General features: G+C 39.4%; 1 protein-coding gene across 2 annotated transcripts in view; it reads left to right on the top strand.

Moving 5' to 3' along the window:
* Positions 1 to 14113, top strand: part of LOC117496524 (interleukin-4 receptor subunit alpha-like) — a 52624-nt gene that overhangs the window by 14574 nt on the left and 23937 nt on the right. The window contains exons 8-10 of one of the 2 annotated variants that reach the window (XM_034148220.1): positions 720 to 807; positions 910 to 988; positions 2547 to 3261. The exons of the other annotated variant lie outside the window; for it this stretch is intronic. Coding sequence (XP_034004111.1) covers positions 720 to 807; positions 910 to 988; positions 2547 to 3257 — 878 coding nt within the window. The 3' untranslated portion in view covers positions 3258 to 3261. Of the gene's footprint in view, positions 1 to 719; positions 808 to 909; positions 989 to 2546; positions 3262 to 14113 lie in introns of those variants that run through there. 2 annotated transcript variants of the gene reach the window in all.

The raw sequence follows: 14113 nt of genomic DNA, 5'->3' as shown, positions 1-14113 counted from the left end.
CCTATTTCTTATGCTAATTAATGATCATTAGAAAAATTGTGTGGTATGTTCTCTTCCTGTATTTGAATTCCTGAGAATTAAAGAAACAAGTCGGACAAACAAAACATTTTCTATGTTAATCATTTTTTGTTGTTTGTTTTTATAACATATCACATGGAAAAATGTTATAGTTTGATTGAACAGCTATACAGGTAATGTGAATCAGGATCAAGCCAAATAAGCCTTTACAGTTGGATAAAGTATTTCCTGTAGTATTTTTGACTTCAAATTGTTTTCTGTATTATTTTTGACTTTTTATTTTAATAATCCAGAATATTTTATATTGTTTTGTTTATATTGGTTATATGTGATATAATTATACAGTTTTTCATTTTATTTGTAATTGTTAATTCTCTTTTCCACTTTTTCAAGTATTGTATTTTAATGTCTAAACATACTTCTGCAACGTGATTTCTCTATCTATCTATCTATCTATCTATCTATCTATCAATCTATCTATCTATCTATCTATCTATCTATCTATCTATCTATCGACAGTATGCTAATGTTATCCAGTATGCTAACACGATATGCTAACGGCATATGTTAACTTAATATGCTAATAGTTAATGCTGACCTGATAAGGAACGAAATGCTAATGATGTATTACTGCTGTATATGCTAACAGTATATGCTAACTTAATATGCTAACGGTATATACTCTGTCCTGTGTTTGTCAGATCTTGCTTGGCGTATTTCGGGCCTTTTTGCAGCAGCGTTTGCAGTGTTTCTGGTTATCGTACTATTTAAGACTGACAAAACCACCTGGTAAGCAACAACACAGTGCTTTTACAAGACCTTAACCAAATGATGTTCAAGAGCAATAAGCTATATTTGTTCTAACCTTGCTCATGTCATTGTGTTTTATAGGGTTTACATTGTGAAGAAAATCAAAGGTCCGCCTCTTCCCAACCCAGAAAAATCCTTCCTGAAGGATCTAAACTTCGAGGTGAGCTTAAATATGCTTTTCTTTTAATGACCAAAAACAACAATATATGAAAAAACTGTTAAAAAAAAAAAGCTGAGAATAGAGACACACTTAGTTATACATATCTTAGTTGATTGATCTTTGTGGATTTGGAGTTTCTTTTTATCGCACAGCTTACAAATACCTTCTCTTGCTCTCCTTTTTTGTTTTTTTAAAACCCCCAAATTGTACAACTGTCACATTTGTATAGTTTTAGCCCAGTCTGTTCTGATTGGTTAGCTGGCCGGCTCTGTTGGGATTGGTCCACCGCTTAGAGATGTCCCGCCCTTTAGCCTATCACGTACAATGTGATGGAGCGCTGGCCAATAGGAGCGCACAAAAACGCTTGTTCTGTAGTGATGTCACTATGTTCCACAAGTAAACAAAGGAGTCCAATGGAGGCATATTTTTACAGTTTACTCTTGCTACTTTTACTTATCTGAATATGTGAGTTCTTCGATCACTGTTTTTATTTGGAACCTTAATGGGTACTTTTAGCACTTTAAGTATATTTAAATATATTTTGTCACCTATGGACTTTCACAATTAAGAAAGAATTAGAATGGAGATATCTTGTACTTCTTCCACCTCTGGCTTTATGCATCTTTACAGAATAAAAAGGCATGGGATTGAACAATACAAATTAAAAGACAAGAATGAACATTCCAAAATCAACATCTCAATAGCATTAGCAAAATAGCATTACAAAAAAGTTGAAAATATACAGTACATTGTACAAATGTACAGTGACAAAATATAAAGCAGGATATTATATATACATCAGTGTTTCCCCTAGGTGTACTGCCTTGGTAGGGTGCTGCTTTATTGATAACGGCTTGAGGTTAAAAAATAATAATAAACGAATTTGAAACTGGGGGGGGACACAAACGGGCAGACAGCAGAGCTCGGGGCAATAATGCAGATTTGTTTGACTTTTTTACACTTTGTTGTTCTCCTCCTTTCCTCCGCTCTTGTCTCTGATTGTGAGTGTGTGCATTCGTGTGTGTGTGTGTGTGTGTGTGTGTGTGTGTGTGTGTGTGTGTGTGTGTGTGTGTGTGTGTGTGTGTGTGTGTGTGTGTGTGTGTGTGTGTGTGTGTGTGTGTGTGTGTGTGTGCGCGTGTGTGTGTGTGGGGGGGGGGGGGGGAGCGGAGTGCAGCCCCGCCCTTCAGAAACAGAGCGGAGGGAGAATGTGAATACGCAAAGCAGTGGACGCTGAAACATGCACATACATTAGATAAATAACATAGGCGTTTAGTTTATTTAATAAAATGTGAAAAGTGACCGTAGATAGATTACTTCAGTTGCAATTTGGTGCTATATATATATTTTTTTTTAATTAAAAAACATGAACATCTGAGGTCACAGGCTCCTCCTCCAACACAATAAAACAGATGAAATAGTACAGGTAAATAAAATAATATAGAATGCAATAGAAACAGTGCACAATAGTCTATATGCAGTCATTGGAATATTGAAATGTAAAATGTACAGTGTGATATTAGCAAAATGTTCTGTATTTGAACCTCCTCTTCTCCTGCAGAGTCGGTCGAGTCCTCACGTCCTCATCGTTTCGGGGGAGTTGGACTCGGTGGAGATCTCCTCCTGTGTGGACGCAGTGTTGCCGTGCAGCCAGGAGGAGGCGCTGCTGCACAAAATCAGAAGCGAAATGACCCACAAATCCACCAGTTCAGACTTCTCCAACCCCAATTACTCCCATCTCCTCCCCCAAACTCCTCCTCCTCCTCCTCCTCCTCCTCCTCACATTTCCTCCCTCACAGCAGGGAACCTCCCTCAATGCGTCTCTGACGCTCCTTACGGGCCGGTGGGAGGTCAAAGAAGTGAAAAGGAAACGGATGAAGACAGAGGGAAGAAGAAGGAGGAGGAAATCCATCAGTTGTTCTCTAAAGGGAGTGAAGCCATGCTGCCGGTCTCAGACTATGAGAGGGTGGAGGAGTTAAAGGGGGAGAGAGGGAGGCTGCAGAGCTTAGATTCAGGTGTTGGTAGTGGGGGAGAGGAGGTGAGTCAGGAGAGCATGGAGGAGGTGAGTCAGGAGAGCATGGAGGAGGAGAGCATCACTGTCCCCTCTCTCCCCTCTCTCCCCTCTCTCCCCTCTCTCCCCTCTCCCCCCTCTCTGGGCTTCTCTGAGGGTCTGAAAGCTGACCTCCTGGAGAGAATGTCTCTGATGAGCAGCAGCCGGTCAGTGGCGCCCTCTGGTGACGGATACATGCCGGTACGACAGGAACAGAGCTGAAAATAAAAGAAATTATTCTCAGACAGCACGGAGGACAAGTGCGACATGAGAACATATTTGTTATTTTCTGGAAGAAACAATAGGTTTTTTTTCGGCTATTTATTTATTCATTTTATCCGATTTTATTTTGGTGTCTCTTTTTTCATGATATCTGTCTTTGAAGTCACCTTCTGTCTCTTCCTGGTATTTCCCTGTTTTGCCTGATCCTAACAGCCCTTCATGAGAAGATTCAATCACACGTTGTTATGTTTGTACATTTTTCTCAGTAGTATTAAGACAACATTATACGGACAAAATGCTTAATATTCACGCTTCAGGCAAGGAAACATTTGATCTCTGCATCGTTTTTACATGTTTCGGATTATGATGATCTGCTTTACATGAATACCTCTGACCAGTGCCTAAATAATTTAAATGTGTCCCATAGTGCATCACATGTGGTTACTGGTATCGTGTACCACTGTACCTTTTATGCTGCTGAACGGCCATCTTTGCACGCAGACGTTCCCATTACTTGGGTTTTGTATGTTAATCTCTCCTTGGGCTGGTTCCCTCTTATCTGTGCACATATATGCGTAACAAACTAAATATATATGGCCTGTGCTCCAATGATCTTATACAGAAGTTGGTTCCCAAAGTGAGATGACTTGCAGGTATACCTGCCTATAAAAGCAAATAAGGAATCTAGGATTGCCTTGCTTAGCTGTCTGAAAGACATGAAATCATGGATGGAAATCAACTTCTTGACTCTCAACAAAAACAAGACAGAGATTTTAATATATGGACAGTCTAAACTCCTGGATGGCTTTAATAGTGTACTCGGCCCCCTTGCCTCCTTCAGCCGTCCCTCTGTCAGAAATCTTTGACAACTGTTTTAAATTTGACAAACAGATAAACTCAGTTGTCAAGACAAGCTTCTTCCAGCTGTGGCTTCTGGGGAAGGTAAAGGCCTATCTTCCTAGTAAGGAATTTGAACAGCTAATCCACCTATTTATAACGTCTCGTTTAGACTATTGTAACTCCCTGTATATTGGTGTTGATAAGTGTTTGATCCGTCACCTGCAGCTGGTCCAAAATGCAGCTGCACGCCTTCTTACCGGGAAGAGACGTTATGACCACATCACACCCGTTTTGGCAGATCTTCATTGGCTTCCTGTCAGTTACAGGATCCAGTTCAAGTACTTACTTGTTGTTTTTAAATCATTGCATGGACTGGCACCACATTACCTGTCTGAGTTGTTGCACCGGCATGCTCCAGCTCGAGCAATGCGCTCAGCTCAGCAGAACATGTTGGTGGTTCCTCGGTGAAGGAAAAAGACCCGAGGTGACCTTTCAGTGTTGCAGCTCCCAGACTGTGGAACAGCCTTTTTTTCTTTGTTTTTTACTTTTATTGTCATTACAGAGTACAGGTACTAGTAACAAAACGGTTTCTCTGCATTTGACCCATCCTAGTGTTAGGAGCAGTGGGCGTACGGCGCCCGGGGAGCAGTGTAGGGAACGGTGCCTTGCTCAGGGACACCTCGGTAGCACTTGGTCTTGCCGGGACTCGAACTGGTGACCTTCCAGTTGCCAAGCCAAGTCCCTATGGACTTCGCCACCACCGCTCAGCCTCCAAGTACATATCCGGACTGCTGAATCTATTGAACTTTTTTAATCTGAGCTAAAAACTCACCTCTTTGCACTGGCTTTGAATACTAGTTGAACATTACATGTTTACATTTGTATGTGTTTTTATATGTTTCTAGTTATTGTGCTTTTTATCATATTTTTAATTATTCTTTTATTATTGTACTCCCATTGTGTTATTTGATATTGTAGTTATTGCCTGTACAGCACTTTGGTCGCCTGAGGTTGTTTTAAATGTGCTATATAAATAAATAAAGATTGATTGATTGAGAACAGAATTGGGGGAAAAAAGCTTTTAAATATGCTGCCCCTTATGTGTGGAATAATGTACAGATGTCATCACTTTGGGGAAGTTCAAGTCCATTTTAAAGGACAGAGAACAAATACTCTTGGTCGATGTGCTTGCTTTTGCTGGAAATCCTTTCTGGTGCCCCAGCGGCAGTTTTAATTTAGGTTAAATCTCAATTGTATTTATTTAGTTAGCTGCTACAGTATACTGTATGTCATAGATGTCTTTATGATTGGCTCTTTAAGTACAATCTTTACATATTTATAAAAACATTTTTGTACTGAACCGTTAAAATATGATTCGTAAAACATATACAGTATAATATATATGAACCCATGTATGGCAGCTGTTTTACAAAGTACTGACGGTAAAGATGAATATTTTCATGGACAAAACTTGATTTTAATCTGTAAATGTCACAGTTGTTCTCATCGCTGCAGCTATTACCGTTCATTGTGCTGTTGTTGCTTCTCTGTACATTGTTTTTATAACATATATTGAAGAATAAGTGTTTTTATAAAATAAATGAGAAGTAAATACTTGCTTTATTATTATTTTTGACCTGAAGCATGATGCATATATGATTCCAAAAGGGTAAAATAGGCAACAGAATAAATAAAATAAAATATTCAAAAAGTAATAAAATGATATCCCACTCAATAAAAGTGAGAGAAATAATACAAAATTAATAATACAATAACATTATATAAAAATATAGATTATTCAAGATTAAATAAATAAATAAATATGAATAATTAAATTAATAAATCATTAAAAAAGAAAAAACTGAAATAATATTTAGAAAAAATAAATAAGTTAAAGGAGAGGTGTCTTGGCCATTTCCACTGATCATAATTCCATTGTTGAGGTGTACTAGAATAGATTTATATTGTGCATTTTTCCAAACTCACATTGGTTTCTCAAACAGCATCTCTGTAAACTACTTGTATTCACTGAATTTCACTCTCTGCCTTTAACGGCTCGTTGTAGCTCCAAAAGCTCCAGCCCCCACCCTCCCTGTGAGCACAGTGTGCTCTGATTGGTCGGGACGTTGTGAATCGCGCTGAGCTCCGTGGAGGTGTTGTTTCCTTGTTTAGGATACATAGCGAAACACAGCCAAACTCATCCTGAGCACACACAAACTCACATCCGAAGTAAAAACAATAAGTGTGGCTTGATATTGAGTAAGAAAAAGGTTGATAAACGCTGTGAGAATGGGTCTGCAGAGAGAATGGGTCTGCAGAGAGAATGGGTCTGCAGAGAGAATTTTGCCGCGATCCCAACTGTCTGTTATCAGCCTGCACAGGGAGGAGAAATCAGCTGAGCTGCCTGCTCCCTGCACACAGATGTGTGTGTGAGGAAGTCCGTGGATCGGTCAATTTGGACCAATCAGCGGGGGCTTAACGTAACGGCTCCGCGGACGTAACGTAACGGCTCTTCGGGATTGGTCCATTTCGTTCCGGGTACCGTTTGACATCATGCCGTACCCGGAACGAAATGGAAGACTCAAATGGGCAGTGACGTATCTCCAACGAGGCGTTTTGGGGAGGTATTTTCTGTGTTAGAGTTTTACTCGCTACAGGGTGTACTTTGAGGGTTTTGACTCTGCACACCGTTTACATGCATAAAAACCTTCATAACACACAAGGGGACGGGTAATAACCGGAAAAGCATGACACCTCTCCTTTAAAAACAATATAATAATACATAAATAAGATTGTAATATAAAAAAGTAATCGATAAAAAAAAAAAAATGAAAGGAAATATTGCTAAAAAATAGTTTAATTGAAAAATGTTTTTCAGCCGTCATTTAAAAATGTCTCATACATTTTCCTCTCTTGATAGGTTGATCCAAAAGATAAAAGACGCTTCCCCATTTATATTTTTGAGGACTTAGGATATTTTAAAGGCCTGCACCGTGTCATAAAACGACAGATTATTGGTGACTAAATATATTTCAACACACACACTCTTCTGCCTCAGGCTTCCTCTCTGTGCAGCACGCGGGGATTTCTTGTTTGCATGGAGAGAGAGAAATGAACTCTGGGAAACGAGAGCGTAAACAGCGTTCATTCCCCTCGGATTTACCTGTGCATTATCACTGTTGCTAGGTAACGATCAGCACACCTGTTCCACCTGTTCCACCTGCCTCAGTGATGCTGCTTTCAGAGGAGAGATGTAGGGATATAAACGAGCCATAAGTAGAGATTTCTATTTTGGTTTTTCAAACTATCTGCGCTGAGCTTTGTGAAATATTGATTGACTTTTCTCTACCTTTGGACCTACGAACAGAGAGGGAGCCGTTCTCTTGGAGCTACATGTCTGTGCTAACCAGAGATGATGAATAAAAGCTGCTAAATTGGAAATACTTTAATAAGATTTCTGAAGGATTAAAACTGGTGGAGTGAGGCGATGGCGCTCGGCCACGGCTCCAAGAAATCTGTTTCCTGTGAGACTCCTGCAACTCTGCACAATGGGGTCAGTAACACTAACAATAATACTAAAATATATATAATATAAAGTATCTTCACCAGCTGATATTTATCGGTCAGTGTCTGCAGATTAATGTGTGTAAAACCTGTGGAGCTGTTAGAGTAGAGAAAGTGATTGAAAGGATTTTATATATGTTTGTATGATATGCTATTTGTATGCAAAATGGAGACTTTTGTTTTGGTTTTGAACCAGAATCAGAACATTTATTCAAACTGGAGGAAATTGGGTTTCATGACATTTGTTCTACTAAAGATTGAAATAAAAATAAATAAATAAAATTAAAGAATATTTATACAAACATAAGAAGTTAGAGGAACAATCTGCAATACAAATAAATAAATAAAATAATGACCCCCCCCCCCCCCCACACACACACACACACACACACACACACACTTATCAGGAGGGTTAATTTCCAGCAACAAGAAGGTGACCAGGTTAATACAAATACAAAAAGTAAGCACCTTAGTCTTTAGAAAAACTGTGTGGAAACTTAAAAGAAAAACAACAACAGTTATTAAAACAAGATGATAAAGTGCATTTATATAATCACAATAATTACAAGTATGGAACATTAACAATCTTAGACATGTTATATATTTCGGGTGCTCTAGAGATGGTCTGTTCCAAATTTGGTGATGATTGAACAACATTTTTGGAAGGAATAGCAAAAATACAGATTTGGACGAATTAAAAACGGCAAAAAATCAAGGTTTATACGGATATATTCGTCTAAACTATATCTGTGCATACAGTTCAAAAGTTAAAGGACAAAACGCCAGCCGGCCAAATTGCACCAAATGTATGTATTGTATTTTGTTGTTTTTCATTATCTGAGCCAGTGGTAGCATGTAGATGTTGAAGAGAAGATGCCCCAGGATGGAGCCTTGAGGAACCCCACATATCTCTATCTCTCTAGCAATACACAGAACAGTAGATGGAATAAACAGTTATTGAGATGATTGCTTTAACAGTTACATCAATTGAATACAAGATGCTAAAAAGATAAAGCAACATAACATTGATGTCATTCTCCTTGAGTAGTATAGTCCAAAGCCACGTTAACCCTCCACAGTAGGTTTTACACAGAATCATATTCACTAAAATATAGTTTTAAAGTTCATGTCCACATTCATTTATTAATCAAACTGTGATCACTGGCGCCTCTGGAAGAGTCTGATGTGTGTTGGTGGTTTCCCCATTAACTCAAACTGATGATGTACGATGTAACGGACAAAGAGTCAGGGGTCAGGAGGTTATTTTAGGGTCACAGGGTCGTTCAAGGTCAAATATACCCGTACAGCTAATACAGTTCCCACGCAGACAATCACTGTTTATTTACAATGACAAGATGGAGAGAAACCTAAAAACATCAACACAATCTTACATGAAGGAAAGAGATACACAAAACAGATGGAAAAAAAAGGAACAATATCTGAAGTCTCCTCAAGAAACATTTAAATAACTGTCTGGCAGATTTCTCCTGAATCCACCAAAAGTTAGCATTACACAACGCCTCATGAGCATATTTAAACATTACATGTGAGAAAACGTGTTATATGTGACCTGCTCTATCGAAATCAGTCGCATTGACCCGAAGACACATTTTGAGTTGTATACACTGTTGGAAAGAGGAGATTCCTAGCTTTCTAATGATATCATGATTGTTGTTGTACTCCAAATATTAAGCAAAATATGTCACATTATATAATGACTGTCACCGAGTCATCATTTTGAGAAAAAGGCCTTCAAAGTTTCCTCTTCTCTGGAATCCATCGATCTAATTGATTATTAGCGGAGCAAATTATCAAAGTAGTAATGGAGGGAAACTATTTTCGTTTGGATTACTGGTCTGGGGGAAGCTCGCGAGTGTGTGTGTGTATGTGTGTGTGTGTTTGTGTATTTTTGCGTTTGTGTGTATTGTGTTTGTTTCCCGGGGAAAACACTCACGAGAAACACCGGCTGTTGTTATGCCTGCTGTGACGTTAAGTTATTCCGTTCTCCGCTTGTAATTATGCCGTTACAAGCTTCATAGTTGTATTTATCATCTGAATTTGCCGAAACAAGTTTAATATTCTGAAAGCCAAGACTTTGTTTATAATGAAATCAGATGAAAACAAACTGTGACGGACCCTGCCGTGTTATCTATGATTATTATACGCTTACATTCATAATTTCAGCCGGAGGGAGGGGGGCGGCGCTGAGGGAGAGCAGAGTGGCAAGTGAGAGGTGCCTGTCATCTTCCCTTTACAAGCTTCAAACATGTATTTATCGTGTGATTTTGGAAATAAAAGTTTCATATTCTGAAAGCCAAGACTTTGTTTATTTAAAATCAAACAAAACACCCAAACCCTGAAAAACTATTTATTTACACAAATCCACGTTTATTTTTAAATGAGCCGTTGCGACACCCGACTGATTTCGATAGAGCGGGTCACATATAACAAATCTGATATTCAAAAGAAACAGCCAATCACAGCACTGGTATATAAAGACATCTATTTCTTTAAAATATATGTTTTTTGTATTTTATATTTATGTTTCTTCTCTATGCAACAACACACCAAGAACAATTCCTTGCATGTGTAAAAACGGGCAGTAAACCTGATCCTGAATCTGATATTATAAATTGGTAAATTTAACTTTTGAAGATTTCTGGTAAAAAAAAAACTATCCTTTGAAGAAAAGCTTTAAGTGCAAATGATTGTTTGTTTGTTCTTTAATCCGAATATACCGTCAGTTCATCCTGTTTTCACTTCCTGTTTGACATCGGAGTCTCCTGATGGAGGGAAAATGGGACAGAGAAAGATTAATAAAACATGAAAAGAGAGAAACATTAGCAGCTAAAAATATTGAAGAGAGCTGAAACAAGATGGAATTGAACAGTATTTTTCGTTTTAAGATCAGACTTTAATGTAGAATAGTCTGATGAATGGAGGATATGGTTTCAATACTCACATCTCTTCTGTTTCTTGGCTCTGATCGTCTCTTTATTGATCCTGTAGGGATGAACACAACCCAACAGTTATGGATCAGGTTTAAAATACGTGTTTATTCTTTGAGTCTGCTTCAGAGTCCTGACTCATGCTTTACATCCCATCATATCTTCTCTGCAAACACTACGACTGACTGCCACAGCTCTCAGCTAACAGGAAATAACTGCTCATTAGTCTAGAAACAAAAACATGACAGGAGAACCAAACAGACTCACTCCTCTGTAAAATCCTGTATATCCATTAACCTGTTAACCTGTTAAGCCCGAGAGACCCCGGTACCGGGGCACTGCCGCAACATCTTGCAGGAAACAGTGTCTGAGGGCATGTTCATTTAATAAAACTATGAATGTTTTATATCCATGTAACGGGAAGAAACTCATCTAACTGATCATTTTTATTTGCTAACACCTTACTGCATCAATCTTGATTAAGGGTACTTATTATATGTTGTACTTCGGATTCCTAAAGCTTTTAGTCTACTAACCCATCATCCAAGGGTGGTTTTCACTATAAGTAAAAAAGAATTTTTGGACGGACACTATAATTTACAGTTTTTTACTATGTAAAATCTGAATTTTCTTTAAAATAAAAAACATCTATATTAATTCTGACTTTTCTACATCCAACTCACAGGTTTATCATTACTTTGAGAAAAAAAATTATTAATTTAACCCTTTTAGAAGGGAAGATATGGTCATTTGTTCTGGGAATGTCATTTTCGAGCCTGAGACCTGAAAAACAGGCTCAGGGCTTAACAGGTTAAATATGAATTACACTTTTCACGTGCATAGAGCATGAGTGAACTGACCTGAGAGTCTGCAGTCTGCAGTGTGGACTTTTTAGTCCAGAACTCAGCAGCTTCACTCCTGAATCCTTCAGATTGTTCTGACTCAGGTCCAGATCTCTCAGATGCGAGGGGTCTGACTTCAGAGCTAAGGCCAGGACTTCACAGTGAGTCTCTGATAGTCCACAGGAAGTTAGTCTGTCAAGACAGATATTACAGAGTGAGTTATTCACAAAGAGATGTAACGTTATATTAACTTCATGCATTTGATGAGAAACATTAGACCCATCATGTTCTGATTAACATTCACTGTTAGTTCACTTAATATATTGTTGAGTTTTCTATGTTCATTCTCAGACTGTCTTACTTTACACTCTTGATTATTGTGGTAAAACAGATCAGGTATAATGATGAAGAAATTACAAAGCTGTTATAATAAACTTACATGCATTCAGTGTTGGGGTATTTCTTTAGTACAAGATTTGTCTGTTAACTTTTCCATGTTGTTTTGGAATGTGTGTCATAATGGATCAATTTTGCTCTCACAGTATTTGAAACAGCAGAAATGTTGTTGTGTTTATTTAAAGAAGTAACGTCTGATGTACACTAATTTATTAAGTTAATCACATCTGGACTTACTCTGCCTTTCTGCAGTTCCTCACAGCTGGAATCAGTCTCCGTCGTCCCTCCGCTGATGTTTTGTACTTCTTCAGGTCCAACTCCTCCAGAACCTCCTCTGACATCTGCAGCATGTCGGCCAGAGTAGAGCAGTGGATCTCAGAGAGTTTCTTCTCTGATCTGTTCTCTGACTTCAGGAACTCTGTGATCTCCTGATGTACTGAGTGGTCCTTCATCTCTGTCAGACAGTGGAAGATGTTGATGCTCCTGTCAGGAGAGATTTCATAACTGTTCATCTTCTTCAGGTTGATGATGGCTCTTAGGATGATTTCTGGTCTGTTGTCTATTCGACCCAGCAGGCCTCTGAAGAGTCTCTGGATGATTTTTGGACGGTTGTCTGTGCGACCCAGCAGGCCTCCTAAGAGTCTCTGTTTGGACTCCAGAGAGAGGCCGTGGAGAAAGCGGACAAACAGGTCCAGGTGGCCATTTTTACTTCTAAGGGATTTCTGCATGGCTCCCTTCATCCAATCAGAGAAAAATCTAATAATGTCATGTTAAGATTTTAATGCAATCTGTCCAGGTGGAAGAATTATTGAACTTAAAGGGGACCTATCATGCAAAATGCACTTTTGTACGTCTTTTATACATGAATATGTGTCCCCGGTGTTCCAGGGAACTCACTAAGTGTCAGAAAACACAACCCTCTCTATTTTCCTCCATACCCAAATCTCTAAAAAAGGGGCTGCAACGGATCTGATACAGACTGATCCAGATTTGAACACTTCTATGTCGTCACAGAAGTGGCGCTGCGGCTATTGGGCAACTCTCCACCTATCAGGGGAATGTGGGGTTGGGTCACGGCCGGCCATTGCCGCTCGAAAGTGCTGGAGACGCTGTAGTACATATGCCAGGCCTGTAAGTTGCGCTGTAGTCTGCCACAAAAGCAGCGAAGAAGACTTCCCGCCCATAGTTACCATGGTTACCCTTCTGTTTATTCTCCGCTGTGGCTTTTTTTTTCTCCCTCCCCGAGGCAAGCGTTTGCTCCCGCTGCTTTAATTCAATGCAATCCCTCCCCGTCAAGGCAAGCACTGTAATTCTCTCCGGTTAGTCCACCAGCAGATGACAAACACCCACCTCTCCGCCTCTTCCAAGGAACGAGGGGACCGTGCGGCATAGTTTCAGTTTCAGTTTCTTTCGCCGGTCAAGATGTCCGTTAAAGTTGAAATCTTCCGGACAAAATGAGAAAAGTGCCGGTCAAAGGTCTTCTTTGTTATTTATTGAGCTTTAAAACAAATGAATAACGAATTTCCAAAAACAGCCATAAACCTCAGGTTCTTTTTAATGTCCTCAACTCTATCATTAATCCCTGTGATGTTTCTTCAATTGTCCCATCGACTACTCTCTGTGATAAGTTTCTTACATTTTTTATTGAAAAAGTATCTGCTCTTAGGCTAGCCCACACTAGTGCTACCCCAGATCCTGCTCCTTTTCTGTGCCCTGCTGTCCTCGACCAATTTGAGCCTGTATCCCTCTCTGCTCTCTCGGATGTAGTCAAGCACCTGCGGCCGACAAACTGCACCTCAGACAGCATTCCCTCTCGCCTTCTCAGAGATGTTTTTGATTCAGTTGGAGCAAGTATTTTATTACTTTTAAACACCTCTCTTAACTCAGGATGTGTCCCAGCTGCCTTCAAACATGCCGTGGTTAAGCCACTACTTAAAAAGAAAAATCTCGACCCCTCCATTCTCGCAAATTTTAGGCCCATCTCCCAGCTACCTTTTTTATCAAAAGCCCTGGAGCGAGTAGTCTACGCCCAGCTGCAGTCTTTTTTAACCATCCATGGAATCCATGAAAAGTTTCAGTCTGGCTTTAAACCCATGCACAGCACTGAAACAGCCCTTTTAAGAGTTTTTAATGATCTGCTCCTAGCCGCCGACTCAGGTAGCCCAGCTGTCTTGGTGCTGTTAGACCTGACAGCTGCCTTTGACACTGTGGACCATAGCATCCTGCTGTCACGGCTTGAACAGTCCGCTGGCATCACAGGCTCTGC

This window comes from Trematomus bernacchii, unplaced genomic scaffold (assembly GCF_902827165.1).
Source record: "Trematomus bernacchii unplaced genomic scaffold, fTreBer1.1, whole genome shotgun sequence".
Lineage (NCBI taxonomy): Eukaryota > Metazoa > Chordata > Actinopteri > Perciformes > Nototheniidae > Trematomus > Trematomus bernacchii.
Note: the sequence above shows the minus strand (reverse complement) of the source record. Positions and strands in the feature narration are given on the sequence as shown.